This window comes from Macrobrachium rosenbergii, chromosome 10 (assembly GCF_040412425.1).
Source record: "Macrobrachium rosenbergii isolate ZJJX-2024 chromosome 10, ASM4041242v1, whole genome shotgun sequence".
Classification (NCBI taxonomy): domain Eukaryota; kingdom Metazoa; phylum Arthropoda; class Malacostraca; order Decapoda; family Palaemonidae; genus Macrobrachium; species Macrobrachium rosenbergii.
The window spans coordinates 34,072,997-34,096,745 of record NC_089750.1 but is presented as its reverse complement, the minus strand read 5'-3'; the positions used below and the strand labels follow the sequence as shown (position 1 = coordinate 34,096,745).

General features: G+C 46.0%; 1 protein-coding gene across 2 annotated transcripts in view; it reads left to right on the top strand.

Annotated features, from left to right (window-relative positions):
* Positions 1–16,211, top strand: part of sotv (exostosin glycosyltransferase sotv) — a 546,319-nt gene extending 530,108 nt beyond the window's left edge. For both annotated transcript variants that reach the window (XM_067110140.1, XM_067110141.1), the window contains one exon: positions 15,882–16,211. In XM_067110140.1, coding sequence (XP_066966241.1) covers positions 15,882–16,058 — 177 coding nt within the window. In that variant the 3' untranslated portion in view covers positions 16,059–16,211. The remainder of the gene's footprint in view (positions 1–15,881) is intronic.
* The last annotated feature ends 7,538 nt before the right edge of the window (positions 16,212–23,749 follow it).

The window sequence follows — 23,749 nt, the reverse complement described above, 5'->3', positions numbered from 1 at the left end:
ATATCTTCCATATGGACTGATATTGCTGGATAGATGATGTCTGTAATTTTTGCACTAGGTACCTAGCAATGTTGGGTGAGTAATTTTCACGACAGGTATTTTTAAAAAATCTATACGCGAAGGTCTTGGCTCAGAAAGGAGGATGCGTAAATGACTTTCCTTCCTACTATCTGGGATAGAACAGTGGACGATAGTGGAATTGGTCTTTTCGACTGTTGTTGAAATAATAGGAACCAGTGCCTGTTTGGCCAATTTGGGGTATTAAGTAAGCTACTCCTTTGAAGGTTAGAAGTTTGCTCAAAACCTTTGAAATCTGGGACAGTGGAGGAAAAGGATATCGTCCTCCCCTTGTTCCAGTCTTACGGAAGGCATCTGTTGCTGTTACTTGACTGTCCAGGTTCGGAGACACACATATTAGGAGTTTGTGATTATCGTACGTGGCGAACAGGTCCACTTCCAGTTGAAGAAGCATGTTGGATATTGTTTGAAAAGAGTGGTTGTCCAACATCCACTCTGTTGAGGCTGTTATTTCCCTTGATAGAGAGTTGTAAGAGATGCAAAATAATGAGCAGGTGGACAAGTACTGCTGGTTCACTGGGAAAGCATGTCGCCTCATAAAGCGGCGTGCTGACGTCATACAAAGGCATACAATAGGATACAGGTGACCCGAGGTCAATTGTTCTCGATGTGACACAGGACAGGTAAATACCAATGACATGAAAAGTAAATTTACAAGAATTGACACAATAATGTTCCGACACATGTACAATGTAAACAGGCATAAATAAATCAGTAATAGATACATATTTACATAGATAAAAATGTGGCTATTTAGCATGATCTAAGCTTGTGGGAAATGCACCACAGAAACGGGAGGTTCATCACAGAAAACCCGTTGAACGGGGACTTTACAATACTCCCCCCCCCCAAGACGTAGGTAATGTCTGATCAAACTAGGTATCTGCTGGACCGCCGGAGAGTGCTGCGGCTCCACGAAGTCAGGTGGGGGTGTGGTGTGAGCGGGAGCCGTCGTCTGTGGTGCTGCCTGGATGCTTCCGGGGGCGGCCACGCGACTTCTTTTCGGGTTGGGCTAGTTGCGGGGGCGACGGTGCCTGCGGAGGGTGCTGCGTGGTGTCGTCGACGTCTCCCTCCAACAGGGAGGGCTTGAGGCGGCCTACAGACACCCAGTCGTCCTTCCCGTGTATAGCCAACCGGAATGCTTTGGCGTTTCTCTCCAGCACACGGAAGGGCCCCCTGTGGGGCCTGGTTAAGGGCGGGCTGACGGCGTCGTTCCTGACGAAGACATGGGTGGTGGAGGACAGGCTGGGAGGCGTGAAAGGTGACGTCATATTGGTATACGTCCGCTGGCAGGGGGCAAACTTCCCGACCATGTCATGGAGCCTCTGGACTGTCGGGTTGTGGTGATCCCCCATGATGAGTTCGCCCGGGACTACGAGGGGCTCCCCGTAGACTTTTTCTGCTGCGGACGGGTCGCTGTTGCTCTGGGCGCAGTCCTCAGCCCGAGGAGGACCCAAGGCAGGTGGTACTTCCAATCCTCGGCGGTGCAGCAGGTCATGAGGGACGCTTTCAGGGACCTGTGGAATCTCTCCACCAATCCGTTGGCCGCGGGGTTGTAGGCAGTAGTGCTGTGGTGAGAGGTCCCCAGCAGGCATGCCAGGGCAGACCACAGCTCGGACAGGAAGGCAGGACCCCTGTCAGTGGTTATGTGGTCTGGGACACCGAACCGGCTGATCCAGCTTGAGAGGAGGGCCTTGGCGCACGCACTGGCGGTGGCTTCCTGCATGGGCATCACTTCAGGCCACCTGGTGGAGCGGTCAACAATCATCAGGAGATATCTGGCCCTGCCTGATGGGAGAAGGGGGCCTACCACGTCTATATGGATGTGTCCGAACCACCTCCCCGGCTGGGGAAACTTTCCCACCCCCGACTCGCTGTGCCGCCCCACCTTGCTGGTCTGGCACCGGATGCACTGTCTCGCCCAGGCCGTCGCGTCCTTCTGTATACTGTGCCAGATGAACTTCTCTTCCAACAACTTGGCTGTCGTCCTGCTGGAGGGGTGGGGCAGCCCGTGGATAACGTCGAACACCAGATGGCTGCGGGAGGCAGGCACCAGTGGGCGGGGTTGGCCGCTGCTTACGTCGCACAGCAGTGTTGGCCCCCCAGGGGCGAGGGGCCGGAATGTCTGGGTCGTGGTCTGCTCCCAGGCAAGGTCCCCGTAGTTGATCCCGAGCTGCACCACATTGAGCTCGATCCTCGAGAGGGCGTCTGCTACGGGGTTCTTCCTGCCGGGGAGGTATTTGATTGTGCAGGTAAACTCCGCAATGGCCGTGAGGTGATACTGCTGCCTGGACGACCACATGTCCCCCTGCTTCGTGAAGGCGTGGACCAGTGGCTGGTGATCCGTCCAGATTGTGAAGGGCGTACCCTTCAGGAGGAACTTGAAGTGACATACCGCCCGATACACTGTGCACAGTTCCCTGTCGAAGGTGCTGTAGTGGGACTCTGCGGGGCTGAACTTCCTGCTGAAGAAGGCGATGGGCTGGGGGGCTCCAGCGACGACCTGCTCCAGGACGGCCCCACAGGCAACGTTGCTGGCATCCTTCGTCAGCTGGAGGGGGTCCTGGTGGGCCAAGGCGGTTGCCTCGGTGAGGGCAGCCTTTGTCAGGGAGAAGGCCTGCCGTTAGTCGGGTCCCCACACTAAGGCCTTCTGGCGGCCCTTCAGGATCTCCGTCAGGGGGGCCATGGTGTGAGTGACCCCAGGGATGAACCTCCTGAAGTAGTTGACCATCCCCAGGAATTCTTGTACAGCCTTGACGGAGGTAGGGGTGGGGAACCTGGTTATGGCTGCGACCTTCGATGCGAGTGGACGGACGCCTCCCGGCGATATCTTGTGGCCCAGAAAGTCGACTCTTTCGACACCGAAGGTGCATTTATCGAACCTGACGACGAGGCTCAAAAGATATCGTCGGGAGGCGTCCGTCCACTCGCATCGATATGTCGCAGGTGTTCTTTGTGGGATCTGGAAAATATCAGAATGTCATCTACATAACAGACGCAGAAGTTCAGGTCCCCCAGGATGCTGTCCATCAGTCTCTGGAAGGTTGCCCCCGCGTTCCTCAGGCCGAAGGTGGAGAAGGCGAAGACGTAGGACCCAAAGGGCGTGATGATGGCGGTTTTGTGGATGTCCTCTGGAGCTACTGGTACCTGAAAGTAGGACTTCAAAAGGTCTAATTTAGAAAATATTTTGGCCGTGAAAAGAGGCTGTGAGATCCTGCATGTTTGGAAGGGGGTAATGATCTGGTTCAGTTGCGAGGTTGAGCCGCCTGTAGTCGCCGCAGGGTCTCCAGGAGCCGCCCGGTTTCTGCACCATATGGAGGGGAGAGGCCCACGGGCTAGAGGCCTTCCTGCATATGCCCACACGCTCATCTCAGCGAAAGCGTCCTTGGCCTCCTGAAGGCGCCGAGGGGGAAGCCTCCGGAACTTTGCGTGCGTTGGGGGGCCCTTTATTTTAATGTGGTGCTAGATTCTGTGCTTTGCAGGGTCCCCGGGCACCTGACGTAGTTCGGGCTTGAAGACGTTGGGGGAACTCCTTCAGCAGCTTGGTGTACTGGTGCGGGGCGACGGAGATGGCGGGCATGCTGGGGCCTGTCGTCAGGGGGAGGGACTGGCAGGAGTCGGTGTCCAACAGGCGCTTGCGACCGATGTCGACTGCCAGGCCGAAGTGGGCAAGGAAGTCCGCGCCCAGGAGTGGGGTCCTCATGTCCACAACTAAGAAGTTCCAACTGTACCTCCGGCCAAGGATGGAGATCAACAGGAGCTTGGTGCTGTAGGAGAGGATGGGGGACCCGTTGACAGCCGTCAGGGAGGCAGATGGGTCCGGCGGGCGTCTGCTGTCCTCTCTGGATGGCAGGAACACAACGCACGGCTCCAGTGTCGACCATCATCATTCTGCCGGAAATGGTGTCGCTGACGTAAAACCCTACTGGTTTTGGGCTCCTGGGTTCCTCTGCTGCCAAGGCGGCCTGTGCTGTTGGCCGCTGTCTCCCCCGTTTTTTTGGATGGGCAAAGGAGCATGGGGGTTGACAGTTCTGGGCGTCCTTGCCGTACCACTGGTGGTAGTAGCAAGGCCCCAGTTGTTGCTTCTTGTGGTGGTAGGTTGGCCGCCTCTTGGATGGCACTTACCTCCTCCTCCGCGCTTTCCTCCGGCTGGAGGGAATTGTTGGGGTGTGCGGGCGTGGATGCCCGCTTCGCTGCCCTCGTGGAGTCCATGAGCTGCTGCGCTGTCCTGATCAGGTCGTTGAGCGGCACTGTATAAGGCTCGAGGATCTGGATCTGAACCTCCGGGAGGAGCTGACGGAGGATCTCCCTTGACAGGCTTATCTCCGACTGCCTGCCTCTGGCATCTGTCCCAGGCAGGATGAGGAGGTCCTGGATCACACTCTAAGTCTCCCAGAGGTTCTGGTCGTGTCAAGGGTTGTTTACGAGGTCAAGGGCGCGGGCGGCCCTCTCGGAGGCTGGCGGGGAGCAGGTCTCAACGAGCGAAGCTTTCAGCTTTTTGTAGGTGATGGGACCTGCGGCAGACACCCATGGGGCGAGCTTCCTGTAGACCTCTCCGGGGAAGGCGTTGATCACGGTGTCTGCCTGCAGCACCTCGTCGGTGAGTCCTGCCAGCCTGAACTGCCCCTCGACCCTGTAGAGCCATGATGACGGGTTGCCGTGCATGAAGGGCAGCAGCTTTATGGTGAGGGCGGGCCTTGTTTGGTCCAATGGGGGCGGGCAGCACGCATGGAGCGGGTAGCGGCGTGGAGGAACGCGTGAGCCTCGGCGTGGGGGGGGCGCAGGCGGGTTGTGCATGAGGGAGATATCTGAGTCTGTGAAGTTTGCGGTTATTTGTATGTGGGAGGGAATGTCCGTGTCCATACTCATGACTGCACTCTTACTTTGGAGTGTGTTGTACTCGCGTCAATATGCGCGTGGGAGCACGTCATGTGGGTCTGCTAATGACGCTGGTGATCTGCCGACGAGGGTCGACACGCCCGAACGCTTTGTTAGAGCACCGTATTTAGGCTGTTAAGGGCTTGGGGTATTTTATGAAGCCAAGACTAGGTCGCCATATGAGTCCACTAATGGCTTCAGGAACCACTCCGGGAGGTCACCGCTGTAAGAGATGCAAAATAATGAGCAGGTGGACAAGTACTGCTGGTTTATTAGGAAAGCAGGTTGCCTCATAAAGTGGCGTGCGGACGTCATACAAAGGCATACAATAGGATACAGGTAACCTGAGGTCAATTGTTCTCAATGTGACACAGGACAGGTAAATACAAATGACATGAAAGTAAAATTACAAGAATTGACACAATAATGTTCTGACACATTTATAACGTAAACAGGCATAAATAAATCAGTAATAGATACGTATTTACATAGATAAAAATGTGGCTACTTAGCGTGACCTAGGCTTGTGGGAAAGGCACCGCAGAAAACGGGAGGTTCACCACAGAAAACCTGTTGAGCGGGAACTGTACAGAGTCTGCTCTTACATTGAGACCCCCTGTGAGGTGAATTGCAGGTCATGTGCCACTTCCTTGCTTGCACCATCCAAAGGATGGCTAGCATTATCATATTGAGAGGAGGTGAACGTGATCCCGACCTCTTGATGTAGGATACTGTAGTTATGTTCTCTCTCTCTCTCTCTCTCTCTCTCTCTCTCTCTCTCTCTCTCTCTCTCTCTCTCTCTCTCTCTTCTGGAGGTTGGAGGTTTTTGAGAAACAAAAAGACAGCCATCAGCTCCAGGAAATTGCTATAAGAATTCCTCAGGGTAGCTGCTGACACTGAGATACAAGCGCCGGGGAAGAGAACGCTGCAGATGTCCTTGGAAAGAACGTAGGGTTTCCCTGCCCCGACGTTCCTCCCGAAGCCGCTGACCCAGGACTTAAGGGTCAAAAGCGAAGAGTCACGAGAGCTGCGGTCAATCTGAAAGAAGGAGAATGTCAACTAACCAACTCTCCTAGAAGACTAATATTTTCTAATTATCCATAAGAGACAAAACTCAAAAGAAAGCATGAATCGGAAAAGGAAAATCTAACTTACCGATTCATCCAGAACCCGCTCATAAAGAGCGTAGCACACCTCACAACCATCAGGGTGCCAGACGACCAGGTCCCCCACGTGGACAGCGCACCCGGAGTGGGACCTGCAGACCTCATGTCTGCTCGCCTGCTGGAGGACTGCCGTGCACCCCTGCTCCTGACAACGAACCATCTGTAGATGGACAAGTACATGAGTATGCTGATAAGGCCGCCGGAGTAGGGTGCCGGAGCAGTGTCTTAGGATAATAGATTAACTGGGCATGTAAAAGGACCAGATAGACCCCACCGGAACATACCAGAATGATAAGAGGTCTACTAGACCATACATGATCAATAAAATAATACAAAACAAAGGGACCGCCGGAGTTAATCTGGAGAAATAGGGAGGTCCCGTTAAAAACATGCGTCAACAAAATTAAAAACAATAAAACATATACAGTGAACGGTTAACTTACGATTAAGCGGTAAAAAAGTTTCCGCTTGTAGCCGGGGGAGTCACGTTACCCTGATATAGTGACGCCGAAGGAGGTGTGGTGAGCACTGACCGACCATACACCATACCCACCGGAGTGGTATAAGAAATGAGAGCAACGAGAAAGCCTCACTACTAGCGGAAAATGCAAAATTAGACTAGTCAACGAAAGATAGATACTTGGGAAAGGGACAAGTTCTAAATGAATAGAACGGAGGATAACGTCAGTGACGTGAAAATGAGGCAGAAGACAGTCAGGTGGAAAACTCTAACTGGCTACATGCACAAAAATTTTTCCCGCGAGGCGATGGTCTACGACAGGGGTCGGCAACCTATGGCACGCGTGCCGGACTTGGCACACGGAGTGCTTGTCTATGGCACGGCATTTGATTCGAAGGAGCAAAGAAAACATCCTAAAAAAAATACTGAGAGAGAGAGAGAGAGAGAGAGAGAGAGAGAGAGAGAGAGAGAGAGAGAGAGAGAGAATTTGTGTTGTGGTGCATCATTACTTTTATCTTCATGGTTTATTTTCTTTATGATTTAAATTATAATATCTATCTATCTATCTATCTATCTATCTGTCTATCTATATATATATCTGTCTATCTTTTCTTTCCTATGATTCATTGAATTAAAATGAAAATGTTCCGTACTCATGATGAGGAGTACGTGAGCGCAACGAGATGTAGGCAAGTATGAGACCTATTGGTACCGGTGTGCTCCCACCATCCGTTCGCATCGGTCACAAAGCGCTGTTGTTTCAGTGACTCTTTAGCGGCCGTACGTAATATTCTTTCTAGTTAATTGTCACCATGGCTACTGCGAAAAAAGTCAAGCTTGATGTCCGATCATTTCAGTCATCATGAACAAATGACTTTGGATTTATTCAGTAGAATGATCGTGCTGTGTGTGCTCTCTGCTGCGAGAATGTCGTGTGTGCGCGCTTTGAGTGTTAAACAACACTTTGAAACAACACGAGGGACTTTCAAGGATATTGCTGACAAGGCTGAGGCGCTTAAGAAAGCAGTATCCCGCTGTGAGAAGCAAAGTAATGTGTTCAAAAACTTGAGTGTTAGCAAAAACAATGAAACTGAAGCCAGTTACAAACTAGCTCTGTGTATTGCTAAGCATGGAAAGCCTTTTACTGATGGCGATTTTATAAAAGCAGCTTCCCTAGAGTGCTCTGAGGTGTTATTTGATGGCATATCAAACAAACACGTTATCATCTCAAGGATAAAAGACCTGCCTGTCTCAGCTAGAACCGTGGAGAGACGTATTTCTGAAATGGCTGATAATGTAAGTCAGCAGCAAACGGTTGCTTGAACAAGTACACCTGTGTTCAGTGTGGCCCTGGATGAAAGCGTGGATATCAATGGCATTCCCCGCTTGGCTGTTTTTGCCAGGTATAGTGACACAGAGGTACACGAGGAGCTGTGTTGTCTAAAACCTATGTATGGCACCACCAAGGGAGAAGACATACTGAAGGTATTCACTGACCATTTTGAGAACAGAGGGGTAGACATAGGAAATATTTTTGCAATTAGAACATGATGCTCCTGCTATGGTAGAAAAAAACAAGGGTTTTACTAAGGTGGCTGAGGATAAAATTGGGCACCCCATTCTGAAATTGCACTGCATAGTTCATCAAGAAAATTTATGTGCCAAGGTCTCGAGCTCTGATCTCAACAAGGTGATAACTACTGTTACAAAAGAAGTAAATTTTCTTGCTGCGCACTCTTCTCTTACGCACAGGCAGTTTCAAGCTTTCCTTGAAGATCTGGACAGTGTGTGCAAAGATATACCCCTGCACTGCAGTGTTAGGTGGTTAAGCTGTGGGATGGTATTGGAGAGATTTATGGAATGCTTTCATGAAATCCAAATTTTCTTATCAGAAAAGGCTAAGACTATCCTGAGCTGGAGGACAGAAATTGGATTATGAAACTTATGTTTCTCTCAGACATCACCACACATCTAAATGACCTCAATCTTCTCTTGCAAGGTGCAGGAAAAACAGTGAAGGATTTGTATGATACTTGGAAGGCATTTGTTGCAAAGCTTGCAGTTTACTCAACAGATATCAAAACTGGTTCTTTCCGTTATTTCAAAAACTTGAAGAACTTATCTTCAGTTGTACATACAAGAATTAGAGTCTGAGTTCTCAATCAGATTTCAACACATGGGCCCAGTGTTTTCATTTTTAATCAGACCAGACATATTTAAATACAGTGACTTGGATGCGACTCTCTTTGAGTGGATGGAAACTGAGGAGTTGGAAATGCAGTTAATTGACTTTCAGGCCTTATCATTGTGGTCAGCTAAATTTAAAGATCTTCGAGAAATACTGGAAACTTGTAAAAATTATCATGCAACCTCCATTTTAAGGTCCTGGACATCACTGCCTGATATATTCAATTGCATGAAGAAAGCAGCTTTTGCACTGCTATCAGCATATGGATCCACATATCAATTTGAGCAGATATTTTCATACATGAAGCACATCCTCAGCCCCCATCACAGCAGGCTTACAACGGATCACTCTGAGGGTTGTGTGAAACTCAAGGTGTCCAAATATTCACCTGAAATTTCAACTCTGGCCGGAAAGTAAGGGCAAGGATCGCATTAATATGGTGAGGTATAAACTTGAAATATAAAATATTTTTGTTAAAAAAAATACTAAATGCAACAAAATTATTACATTTATGTTATGCATGTTCAGGAAAATACGTTATAATTAAAATGGTCACTACATACTGTACAATTATGATTTTAATTTTCCTATACAGTGCTAAAAAATAACAACTGGCACGCAAGGTAGTAAAAGAAATGGTATTAATTATCAACTGGCACAGTGTGTTCAAAAGGTTGCCGACCCCTGGTCTACGAGAACGACACCCTGGCTGGGGGAAAACAACACACTGACGCTAGGGAAGGGAGGGGGACAGGCCAAGGGAGGGGGACCAGTAGCGACGGCCAGGGGGTGAGTGAGCACTCCCCGGACGTCATGAGTCCCACCCCTTCTCTCTCCCGAGAGGTCGAACATGTACGAATGACTAACCGAGAGAAGAGAGGATAGGGAACCCTCAAGGCCAAAGTGCGCAAAGAAAGGTAAAAAGTGATGGTGGCCAGGAGTGGGGAGGCACCCCCGGACATCACACAAGTTCTCGACAGGGTGCCGACCGGGTAAGGTCGGAAATCCTGTGTAGAGAGAACAGGGGGGAACCAATCAATGCGGAGGAAGGGGTGTAGGCTATTAACGTAAGGATCAGGGCAAAAGCTCTCAAACCTTGGTAAGTTAACAAAATATGTGAAAACGAACCAAGGGGAAAAGAGCAGGGAGACAGGGGAAGGTGGTAGGAGAGGGGGATACACATGAAGCTGGAAACTGTCCCGAAGGTGCGGTCTGGACAAGGGTAGGCTACGTAAGAGACCCTCGCTATTCCAGCTTAACCTTACTAGGACTCAGTAGCCCAAACGGAAAGGCCGAAATAGGGAGAGGGAGGACACACAGGCCAAACACCTCCAACCAAACAACAACCAAAGAGAAGTGCCAACCATGAGGCCCTCCTACACACCTAACCTTCTCTTCCAAGGAAGGGAACAGATCGCTAATAGCCTAACCCTAGGCTAACCTAACACAGCCGCCCAGCGGTCAGGGAGGTAGCTCAGGAGGGAAACAGTATCTAACAGACTAGCCTAAATAGTTAACCTCACTAAGGTGTAAAAGAATAAATCAAATAATAAAAGACACATGTAGAAGGGAGAACCAAACCCAACGCGATATGAGCGCGGAGGGAAAATGGCCGACCTTCACTAAACATAAACAATGAACATAATCTGTAAATATCTAAAGCATCCGTGCGCAAGGCATAAAATAAACCTAATAAGCATAACTATACCATCTCAAATAATAAACCCACGAGCTGGAGGAGGTGAGGGTCCAAAATAAAACCCATATAAAACTGGTTAAAGAGCGGATAGGTCCGAGGGGGAAACTCGTAGCCTAAGCGACAAGGACCCGCACATCCCCAGGGAAGGGTAACAGAATTAAATAATGAATTAAGCCACTATGAATATGCTGGATCATAAGGCACAAAAAAACCTAAATAAAAGGCAGGGGAGCGAAGCCCCGATAAAAACCCTGTACCGAGACTGAAGGTCACATGAGGCCGGGAGGAAGGCGGTCGAGGCGGGCGTTATAAATCCCCCTAATTACAAAATTAGAAGGAAATAAGGAGCCTCAACCGCCTAAAATAAAATACAGAGATGGTACTCAACTTAGGAGATGAAGAATCTTGAGATGAAGCCATAATATCCAAAATTAAGGCACAAAATAAGCGCACAAGGAAAATTTCCACAAGAAGCGATGCGTGCTAAAAATGGAATGAAGGTGGCGCTGGTGTGTTGACGGTCCACGAGTGGTGCGGGCGTTGTATCGGCACCTCACTCGGTAGGACTTTTGACATCGGGAATGTCTACAGGGCGGAGACCTGTGATTGTGACACTCTCACCCTTTCATACACGACTCCATTTCATGGAGCTCGACTGGGGTAGTAACTCAAGCTTGACATTTAGCTTTTCTCTGGTATATTTAGCAATGGATTTACCTAGAAATAAGTGCTGAATGTTATTTCACCATGTGACACAGGTCGGAAACCCAGAAATATGATTTTTGATCAAAGCAAGCCTTTTTTGGGGTTGGGTAAAAGGAAATCTTGGGTTCTTTGTTTTCTGAATTCCCCTTTCCCCAGAAGAGCGTACACTGTACAATTCTGTTGGTGGGCATGCTCGTTGAGTTGAGCCACAACAGACTCCTCAAACAGGTCTTACAGAAGGGGTTATAATGTAATAATGCTTTTATGCACAGTTCTAGGAAGTTACAGAATGCTTCCCATTGGGTTCTCATGAGACTTTTGGCCTCAACAGCAAAAATTATCCTGGAATCTTTTGGAAGCCTTTTGGTGGCAACTTCCAGCAAGATGGTAGAGGTTATAATACTAAGGAGTCAGACCTTTGCATAAAATTCTGAGGAGGCTGTCCCCTCTGAGAGTCTTCTCACAGGGGTCCCAAACTGCTGCGTAGCTATATCTAAAGGGATCTTTTTCCTTTCAAAAGGTAGTTGTAACATTGCCCATTCCTTGGTGGGATTTCCTGAAACTGGGACGACTGTGGCAGATGGTTTTAATTCTGCCGTTGTCTCTCGTTTTTAGTCACTACAAATTCTGAAAATCTGTCTTCACATGATTAATAATTTTGAAAGTGAAGGGACATAGGGCTGGGGCAACTTGGTGAGCAACTTGGGTCTTATTCAAAATGGAAGTAGAGGTCCACTTTTCGTTGGCCTGGTAAAGGTTGATTTGCACAATCCTTGGTGGAATTTCCCGAAACTGGGATGACCATGGCAGATGGTTTTAATTATGCCATTGTCTCTTGTTTTTAGTCACTACAAATTCTGAAAGTCTGTCTTCACTTCACATAATTAATACTTTTGAAAATGAAGGGACAGAAGGCTGGGGCTGCTTGGTGAGCAGCTTGGGTTTTATTCAAAATGGAAGTAGAAATCCATTTTTCACTGACCTGCTAAAGGGTGATTCCTATAGTTTTGAATGCTATAGGCACAAGTAAGAAAACCGTTTCTGTTAGTGGTTTCTCCATGTCTGGTGAAGATGGTACCAGGTGCCATTCTGTATTAGGGAATGCTGCCGTTTGTAAATTCTACATGTCCAACTTCGATCATAGTTTTTCTCTCAATAATTACATACTTGCCATCGAGAGAGAAAATGCACATTGAGGTGTCTCGCCAAGGATTATCAGTATCATCAGGGGTGAGATTGGAGCCCCTATTATGTTTTGATCTGAAGTTCTGTATTCCGAACTGATCATTTTGTTGTTTCCATTCGGAATTCTAACATTAGACTTTGTTTGGGCAGAATTTGTATCCACACTCACTTTTCGGTTACAGGATGTGGTACTTTTACACTTTGGGGTGTACATGACTGACTTTCTTACCTTTTTGGAATCATGCTTCATGTCCCTTATATATTGCCGTTCTGTGGCAAGGGCATCTATGATGGTACTCAATTTCCTTACAAAATTGATCAAATGCTGCAAACTGCGTATCCCTTTTTGGGGGAGTTTGCGCAATCTGACTGAGCTTCAACAACTGAACTGTAACTGTCTGTTAATCAAGGGGCAGAAGTCCTGGGTAAGTTACTATACCCCTCCGAAAATGTAGTCATTTCAGTCAGAGTTAGGTGGATCCTAGCATCCCTTTTGGGGGTAAGATCCTATTCAGCAACAATAGCTGCATGGGGAATAGAATTCCTTCTGGAAGGTTTCTCCCATGTCTAGCCAAAATTTGTCCTCCTGAGCCTTCTGGGTTCAGCAGGGCCATTTCAGTGGCAATGTCCACTTGATATTCTTTAGTAAGAATGTCAGCCCTATGTAAAGATTCCTCTTCTTCCTCCTCGTGGTTAACCTTGGAAGTACTGGGGATTGATGTTACTGGGTTTTGGCCCAAACATTGACATTCTGAGAAAGGGTTAAATATCTGCTGCCGGAAAGATATAATTTCCCCCTTCCTCACCTGTACTGAACCGTACGACCCATGGAGACAGCTTAAAAGGAGCTATTTCGTCCTTAAAACTTGCTGCCAGGAGAATGATACAAATCTTGCCCACATCCGGTGACCAAGCAAATTTTCCTTGTTTTTTACAAGGACTATGCTCATGGCTGGTGGTATGTGCTGTACCCACTGGCAAAAAACAAACCGAGCAATTTGCTGTGGAACACTTAAACTGAGGATCCTGCCTAATGGCGGCCATGTAGTGATATAAAACAAGTTGTTATTAGAAGCTAGTTAGCATTAATTGTTTTTAAATGAGGGACACTTCTGTAGTTCCTCATACAGTTTTCATATTACAGGTTAACGTGATTACAAGTGTGCAGTTGTAATAAATGTAATTGAATATCTATGTTAACTTAAACCCTCAAAGGTTTAGGTTAGTTTTCATACCTGTATATGTCTGTATTACAGTACTTATACACTGTTAGTCCTTTTGCACTGTCTAAGTGAAGTATCTAATAATTGTCATGCCATCCAGACTAACTGCTATGAATTAATTTAACTAACCCAAGCTGCTGTTTTATATAGCTTAGGTTAATGCATCTAGTATAATCTATGTTAAGCTAAGAACAGAGAATTTCTTAGAAGATTCTTGTTTAACCTATTCTAGACCACTGCCTATTCTAGGCTTATTTAAAACTTAAGGATATAAACCATACAGAAAATAGTCTTCTTATAAAACGGTTTTCTGTTTTATGTGGCCAAGACTACCCTTTTATCTGACAATTGGCCATCGCTGTTGTAGGCTAATAATAGGATATTCTTTAACCTGGTTAGGCTACTGCCTGTTGTAGGTTTATATCACCTTTAAGGATATAGGCTACATACGACCCCACTAGTATGTAACCTTACAGATATGCTACCGAGTCATAAAAAACTAGGTTATTTTATTGAGCCTAGGATACTGTTCATACATAATCCGAGGCTTATTTGTATTTTCTTAACCTAGTATGATATTGCCTAATCCAGATTATTATAACTCACTCTTAAATGTATAGGCTACATAAAAACAGAAACTTACTAGTGTGTAACCTTATAGTTAGTCGACTAGTTTTTGTCTAATCCAGGTTGTTGTTTATATCCAGTCCTAGGCTATTTGGTCTGCTATATAAAACAGTAACTCACTAATGTGTAACCTTATAGCCAGGCTATAACTTATCTAGTCTAGGCTACTGCCTAATCTGGATTATTTAATTCGCACTTAGGGCATGGGTTGCATAAAACACAATTACCTTAGTATGTAGCCTTAAAGCTAAGTTACCATTTCATCTAGTCCTAGGTTACATGGTCTAGGCTAACAACGTAGTCCAAAAATGGGTTGTTTCATAAAAGAGTTATCACTTAACTTGATATAAGGTAATGCCTAGGCTAGTCCTGGATTATTTAGCTCATGCTTAAGTGCACAGGCTTATATAAAAAGCAAAAATTATACCAATATGTAGCCTTATTGTTAGGCTATCAATTCATTTTGCCCAGATATTGTTATTATCAGATCCTAGGGTCCTCAGTCTAAGGTAGGCCACTTAAGGATACGTAATCCTAGGACATAGGCTAGAGACAACATCCACTATTAATAGCTACAGACAACATCCTCTATTAATCTAGTCTAAATTATTCTCACTTACTGCCTAGATTATTGTAGACATCATATAATCTGAAAGGATTTTCTATATTATTGATAAGTTGTGGAACATTTATTTTAGTTAAAACATTTAGTTAGAATTTAAAACAATTTTTGCTTTACGAAACTAGGCAGCAGTGAACGAGCTGGGTTCCGGTTTTTACAAACAAATTATCAATTCCAAAAGTTTAAAACAAAAAATTTTAACTGGAACTTACTTATCATGCTATTTTTGATGTTTCCATGATCCTCGGTAATGAAATCGGAGAAAAATGTAGAATTTTTTCAGAGCTCTGGTAAGAACATGAACCGTTTGCTCTAGACCAAAAGAGAGTTATGGCTCCTAGGTCTTTAACGGCCCCGTTGTAAACAAGAGGGTGGATGTGCACATGTGGTAGTCACTTCTCTTTTTTCCAGGTTCTTTTGACATTGGAAAAACTGGGTTCAGCTTCACTGAAGACAAGGGAAAGTGCCCTCTTATCTGAGTCTATTACATACTCCATCACATGTTATAATGTTAATCATAACGACACAGTACCTGGCCAAAAAGACCAACTAGAAGAGAATTCTCTTATATTAGTTTGGTCACCATGGAGCTCTGGTAGACCATGGAAGGTAACTCCTTGAGGATGAAACAAGTGACTACGCTATCAAATTATAGTAATTAGTGAATATTTCTCAACTAAAAAATGTGCCAATTACTTAATTTTTCGACAATAATTCAGTGATAAGTTCCACAGAAAAATCTGCAAATCCTGAACTGCGAATAGGCGGAGGTTGACTGTATTATGATGCAAAATATCACAAGTATAATTTTAGACACTTTGAAAAATTTTGTGTTACTTTGTTAGAGCATATTAAATATGGGAGTTGAGTATCCACAGAAGCAGTAGTTCAAAACATAAGATTGATGATGTAAATTGAAACTAAAATCAACATTGGTGATCAAAACTAATGTAACTTTATAGTTTACTCTCTTGTTGTGTGAGGGCTTGCAAGAGGCTGCTGCTTGTTGGAAAAGTGGCATTCATTCTGATAATTTGTTTGTTATTGCAGGTATCAATGGTGCTGACGGGTGTGGCCTTTTACCACAAGTATTGGTCATATGTTTACACGACTCAGTTGCCAGGTAATATAAAAGAATGGGTGGACACCAATATGAACTGTGAAGATATTGCTATGAACTTCCTAGTTGCTAATCTTACAGGAAAAGCTCCAATAAAAGTAAGTTGATAAAAGATTGCCTATATTAGACTTAGAACGTTATTTTTGTACAATGCAGAATCTCACTGCTATAGATTCTTTGTAGGGTTTTGATACATTTTAATGAAAAATGTCCAATAACTGAATATTCATATGCCTTACTGACTAAATGATTTTCCTAGCAGTTGACTCCTTTATTGACCCTTAATGGACGGGCATCATCATATGAGTATCTATAACAGGTTTGAGTGATGGATGGGCTAACTCACATGATCAGGAAAGATGTTCATAGCACTTCAATGGTTGATAAATGACTTTTGGCAACTGTGTAGCTCAGCACAGGATAGGGGGTGATTAGTGTGCCTTGAGACTTGATGGGGGAATGTATTGCCCCCTGTATCCCATGACTTCTTTTTATTCCTTTGCTCATAAATATACTCAGGGATTGATGTTGGCTTTAGTTCTTATCTTTTCTGATAGTATGACAGCTATAATTGCAATTTTGCAAAAGAAAAGTACAAAGGAATAGAAAAAACACGCATACCTCGCAAAAAGTCACTGTATCTCCCCATCTCAGTATATCTCGTAAATATTTTACAACAAATATACTCAGAAATTGTTACTGATTTTAGTTCTTATCTGCTGTGATATTGTGTGAGTTGTAATTATAATTTACAAAATAATAAAATAAAATAAATTATTAGAAAAAACATGTATAACTTGGTAAAATTAGTATATTTTTATGAGTGTCCTGTAAAAGACACCCCACACAGGGTTGTAAATAGTCACTTTCAACTCCTCATGGAAGGTAGGGAAAAATTTTTAGAATTTTTTCATACACCATGTGCATTTGCATATCTTCCTCTTTCCATTGATGTTTTTTTCTTAAATTGGCCAACCTTAAAGTTTGCCCAGTCTGGGGGTATGTTTAATATACTGTACATTTAGCCTGTCCCTTAAGGGTTAAATCAACCTTTAAATTAAGAGTTACTGAATAGTTTAGAGATTGCAATTCAAATGAGTTTTTGTGGGTAGAAATAAAATTTGTATTTTTGTGCATTTGACATTTTTCCCAGATAAGAAAAGGAATGCAGTGTGTATAATTTAAGAGTAACAGACATTCTTAAACTTACATTTGCCTTTACCATTCTTGCATCATTTAATTCTGCCTCTCTTCTACTGTCCATTCAACAGATTTTCAAAATGCTTATTCCATCAACCCAGGATTGCATTTTCTTTGTGCAACATGTCTCCATTTGTATCATTTATCCTGAGACCCGTTTTTTTTTCTCTGCATTTACTTCCCTATACACAACTTATTCTTCCTTAAGACCTTACTCGCATTGGCTCCTCTAGTTTTATCACTTACCTTCTTTTTGTCTTTCAGTGCCTTTGTTTTCCTTCATCCTATACAGGTATATCTGTATATTATCTTTTCTGTCATGCAGTTACGCCTCCAAGAAACACCTTTCTTATCAAGCTCTAAACCTCTCTTGTCTTCACTCCAACACTTCTTTTCTTCCCACCACTTCTATGTTTCATCCCACTACTTATCCCTTCTTATCCTGCTGTAACCATAAACACTCCCAGCTGACACTGGCCACATCCTGGATTTTGTCATGGCCTTTATACACACCATTCAGCTGTTTCTCCTTAATCCTGTACAATTTTGCATCCATTTTCATCTTGTATGCTTTTCTCATTTCCTTGATAAACTTTTTCTTAAGATAGATTTCGGTGCTGCTTTTGTGTAGTAAATCATGAGGCCCATATTTTCAAACTAAAGAAACTTGGAGTTGGTGGATATGTTTTAGGATTACTTCAGGATTTCCTTACAGGTAGGCAGCAGCAAGTTTCTATTGATGGGCTCTTTAGTGAACCAAGACTTATTGTGTCTGGAGTTCCACAGGGTAGCGTTCTTGGTCCACTGTTATTTATAGTGTATACAAGTGATATGGTTATGGCCTGGAAAAAAAGATTGTTCAGTATGCTGATGATGCAACACTTTTGGGGGTAGTTAAGTCTCCACCAATGAGAAATGAAGCTGCCCTTAGTCCCAGTCATGACATGGAGCGGATTAATGATGTAGTCCGTGGGGTAAGAGACTGGACTTCAGTCAAATGAAAAAGGGATTTTGACAAAGGAAAAATCTATTTCTAAGGAAGGTCCCGTGTCACCCGGTGAAATTCCATTATAGCACGAATTTCTAGGTATAATATGCTAGATATACCAGAGAAAAAAGAGCTTTCAGGAAAGCTGAGGTTACTACCCCCAGATCGAGCGTCTTCTCTAGGGAAGACGTCGGTATATCGAAGGGTGAGTGAAAGATCACTACCACGGAGCCTTACTCGAAAGATCTCTCCCTACCAAAATCCCCAGAACAGAGTGGTGAGCCGTTACAGCCCCTACACCCAAACACCCGCCAGCTCGGCGACACCAGCGCCACCTACCTCATTCCATGCTAGCACTAACCCCAGACTTGGCATATGCAAGTAGGGGGGGGGGAGCAATAGGTGAGTCAGGGAGGGTCACCGGGTGACACGGGACCTTCCTCAGAAATAGATTTTTCCTTTGTCAAAATCCCTTTCTGAGTCCAGTCCCGTGTCAGCCGGTGAAATAGTGATAGAGAATCATGCCAAGGCTGCAAACTACGAGGAAACAAGGTAATCTGAAGAAAAACATAATTTACGAAAATAGTTTTAATCAGGGAATCTCTTACATGTAGCAAGAACACTAAACCTAAGGCATCAAAGACTTAAAATTACTTAATAAAAGTGGGGAAGTCCCCGCACGACGGGGAAGAGGCCCCAAAAATACTTAATACTACTAAAGCATAACGACATATGAAATTTGCATAGGTTAAATGCATATACAATCTTAAAGCTACACACGTAAACTTAAGCTAAACACGTAAGAGACAAAATCAATGGGAAATAAAATGTACAGTACATATACATATATCTGGGGTACATGGAGCAAAATAAAAACCGCCCAGTACCCCACAAGAAAAAACAATCATAACATGTCAGATTACAGTTTCCACTCAACAGAGACAAGATACATCAATATGAGGAGCCAGGCAGTGAGGCATGATCAACCAGGAGGATAAGCAGAGAAGTAAATGAGGCAGGCGGGCGGGGGGGAAAGGATAGGATAAGGATATGATTAGTTAAGGTGGGGAGATGACACTTCCCACAGCTATTGTAGAAAATTTCAGGGCTTCGAGCGATTTTAAATAGTGGCGTTTAAACACTAGAGGTGATTTCCAACCCGTATATTTAGATAGTTCTGAGAAGTCCATATTATGAAAGTAATTAATGGAAGTAGCAACTGCTCGAATATCATGAACCTTAGGAACTGAATCTGGGTTGGCCTGTTTAATAAAATACAGAATTTGTTGTCTTATAGCATTCAGTGAAAGAGTACCACCTTTCTCCTGATAAAAAGAGGACCCGACTTACTCTGTGGAGTTCTTAAAAGGTAAGATTTAAGTGTATAAACTGGACATAAAGACTGGTCTTGTGGAAGGGCACCACCTTCCAAGGAGACCACCTGTCTTGTGGGTCTTCGTTTTTGGCTAAGAATCTAGGGTCAGGGGAAAGGAGGACCTCTCCGGACGGGAGGAAGTTCACAAAATTATCACCTCTAGTGAGAGCCGATAGCTCTGAGATTCTAGCACCTGAAGCCAAGCTAATCAGAAATAAAGTCTTCCTTAACAGATCCTGATAAGAGCATTGAAAGTTGTCCATCTCTGATGCTAACTTAAGGACGTCATTGAGAAACCACGAACAATGTGGGCGTGATACGGGTCTCAGACGAGCGCATGCTCTGGGGATAGATGAAAAATAGGAATCTGTAAGGTCGATTTTAAAGCCGTATAGAAATACTTTCTTCAGGGCTGACTTGACTGTGGTAATAGTGGCCGGAGCAAGGCCTTTCTCAAACAGTGACCTAAAGAAAGAAACTCCTAAATTAGTCGTCATGATTTTGGCTTCAGATGCTTTCAGGAAGGAGGCTAACTTTTTGACTGCTGAGTCATACTGTCTAAGAGTAGAATCTCTTTTATCTGATTCTAGAAACAGAGTGTTGACAGGGTCAATGTTTGCTCCTTTTGGGCTGCGAATTTTATAAAGTCCATAAAACTAGGGCATTCTGAATTCTTGAGGAAGCTGACACAGTCTTGGTTTGTACTGTCTGGGTCAGTATGGGCTTGGGAATCCGAAGACTCCGCAATCCCAGTTCCTGAAGAAGAGGGAACCAATTGCTCTTCGGCCAATAGGGGGCTACTAGGGCTGGTTGACCTTTGAATGTCCTGAGTTTGTGTAATACTTTCAGCAGTAAATTTATTGGGAACAGATAAATTTTCTCCCAATTGTTCCAATCTACTGTCATTGCGTCCGTGGCGTACGCCTGAGGGTCCAGGTTCGGGGCCACATAACAGGAGCTTGAAGTTGCTCTCCGTCGCGAACAGATCCACTTGGAGACCCGGAACCCGGCGGCAAATCCATTTGAAAGACTCCCGTTCAGGGACCACTCCGTCTCCAACGGAGTAGCCCTGGACAGGGAATCCGCCACCACGTTCCGTACCCCGCTAGGTGGGTGGCTGACAGGTGCCAGCCGTGCTTGTTCGCCAGGGAGAAGATAGCAACCATTACTTGTGTTTACTCGACCTGATTTGGAGCCGCCCTGTTGATGCAATGAACTACCACTGCGCTGTCCAATACCAGCCTGATATGAATCCGGTTGGGGGCGGATTTTCTTTAGAGTTAGAAAGACCGCCATAGCTTCCAGGGTGTTTATATGGAACTGCTGAAACATTGTGGACCACGTTCCTTGTACTTTTGTTTTTGGTGAATATCCCCAGCCACTTAGGGAAGCGTCTGTGTGAACAACTAATGCCGGAGGGGGAAATTGAAGCGGAACTGACTTGGACAGGCCTCTGACTGTGGTCCAAGGCCGCAGTCTCGCCTTTAAAATCCAGGGGATGGAGGAGACCTTGTCTCTGAGCTTGACATTGGCTTGACTCCGCCACACTCTGTTTATGTCTTTTAGTTTCGCTTTTAAGAGCAGGTCCGTCACTGAGGCAAATTGAAGAGACTCAAGGACTCTTTCTTGGGATCGGCGGATGCTGATTGATTTTTGAGAAATTTCCTGGTGAGAGATGCTATCTCTTTCCTCTTGGGAGGCGGGAGAGATAACGCGGTGAGAGGACAGATCCCACTGGAGACCCAGCCACTGAAACCGGGACTCGGAGTCAGGCGGGACTTCTCTCTGTTCAGTTGAAAACCCAACGACTCCAGGAAGTTGATGACTATGGACGTAGCCTTCTGACACTCCAGAACTGTTGGTGCCCAAATTATCCAATCGTCTAGGTACGCTGCTAGGGATATCCTCGGGACCGGAGTTGTTGAACTACCGTGTCCGCCAGCTTGGTGAATACCCTGGGCGCAATGTTTAGACCGAAGGGCATGACCCTGAAGGAGTAGGCTTGATTCCCGAGTCTGAAACCGAGGAACTGAGAGAAGTTCCGCGCAATCGGGACGTGATAATAAGCGTCTGAAAGATTGATAGAGGTGGTGACGGCTCCACGCGGAAGTAGAGTCCGTACCTGAGCTACCGTAAGAATGCGAAATTTGTCGCATTTTATGTAGAGATTTAAACGCGACAGATCCAGGATCACTCTTTGCTGATCGGAGTCTTTTTTGGGAACAGTGAATAACCTGCCTTGAAACTTTAGGTGCCTTACTTTCTTTATTGCTTGTTTGTTGAGCAATTCTGCCACGTAATCCTGTAGGATTGATGAGGGTGGCTGGTAAAACCTGGTTAGAGGAGGAGGGTCCTTGATCCAGCTCCATCCTAGACCTTTGGACACAATGCTGTGTGCCCAAGGGCTGAAGGTCCATTGGTCCCTGAACCAATACAGGCGACCACCTACCTGTGTTCTCTCAGTGGGAGGGAGCGGGTTTGTTCCCTCTACCACGTCCAGGTCTTCCTCTTGGGGTGGTGTTGGCTTTTCCTCTATGAGGGGCCCTACCTCTTCCCCCCCCTTGCGATCCTGTTAAGGCCGTGAAAGTATCCACGGCCCTCATAGGTGGGGGTTGTATGCTGGCGGTGCAACATACGAGGGTGCAGCAAGGGAATGAGCTGGTTGGACCAGCACATATTGTTGGGGGTGAGCCTTGAGGTGGAGAGGCTGTGCCACTGCCGAGACCGGGACGGCTTGAACTACCGCCTGATGGTGGGGCCTCTTATGTCTCCTGAAACGTTTGCCTCCTCTCGTCTGGGGGCCGCCAGATTCTGGGGTCTTGCACTTGTAGGCAGAAATGCCCCAGCGAGCGCAGACTCTGGTTGGCCCTGTAGCCTCAGCCATAACATTTGTAACCTCTTCTTCTGGGAAGAGGTTAGGTCCCCAGATCGAGCTCTTAACAAGCTTGTTAGGCTCGTGACGGATAGTGGCATCAGCAAAAATGAATTTTCTGCATTCCAGTCTGGCCATGATAAATTCGAAAAGGTCAGACTGAAAGCCAGCTAGCAGGGACTTAGCCAAGACTTGAAAAAATGGCTCGACCGCGCAGGAGACGGCAGTGGCTTCCCGTAAGGCAGACGGAGTTCAGGGACCGGGCTAGCTTAGTCCGGGCATCAAACTCCGCCTTTAGCAAAGATTCCGGCAGCTTGGGGAGCTGTTCACTGAACTGTGAAGAAGCACAGAAGGGGTCCAGTTTCCCAACAGTGAAAGTGGACGAGCATCCACCAGAACTCGTCACTTCCGGGAATACCAGGAAGTGGGGTCTGTTTCCCTCAGCTGCGGTAACGGATTACCTTCAAAGCACGCTCGGGCCGTAGCCAGAGCGACTTTGTTCAAACAAGGGGTGGGCAAGTTGTCTCCCAGGGCAAACATGGTGAAGTTGCCCTTGAAAGGAGTCAACTTTGTTTTCTGCCTGCCACTCCGTCAGAGTGCGCAGAGAGAGCCGACTGAGCTTGGTCCCTAGGGACGATGACAGTCTCCCTAGGAACCTTATCCGAACGCATCCATGCTTCCTCCGTTAATCTTACGGCCTGGGTAGGGGGCAAGAGATCGGGGGGAAGAATTCTAATTCCTCCAACCGCTCGTGCCAAGACCTTCAACTGTAAGTTTGCCATCATGTTGGATGGCCCGGAGGGCGAAACGCCAAGGGTTACCGACATCGAAAGGCGGGAGGTCCGCTGTGTCGGGGATGACATACTGGGGTTCGGCTGGGGGTGGGCGAGCCATTCCCGCCAGTATATTATCATGACTGGCCAACTTTTCGGAGATCTTGGTGAACCTCGAGTCAAAATCCTCCGTGAACCTTTTAAAAAGCTGGTTCATGAAAGGCCTCTCGCGTCAAAGGCAGACTGGCGAGGAGGGCTTGGTTTTGCAGCCCTCTTACTCGCGCCTTTGCCGGAGGAACCAGACTTGCTCCCGGAGGCTACAGGTGCTGAGACCTTAGCCTTCGACGGGGAAAGGCGATGCCTTCTTGGAAGGACGAGGACTTATAGCCCTTCGCCTTCCATGAAGTCTTCAACTTCAACTTGGGGATAGCTGATGGAGCTCTATCACCCAAGGAGGAAGACTTCACAAAACCTGCAAAGGAAGAAATGGATGAAGCTGGGAGTCAAAAAAGGGGGCCCGCCCCCCAACAACCTCACCTACCTCGCTACTTACCACCTGGTCCTGTTCAGTATTCATAGGTTCCAGGTCT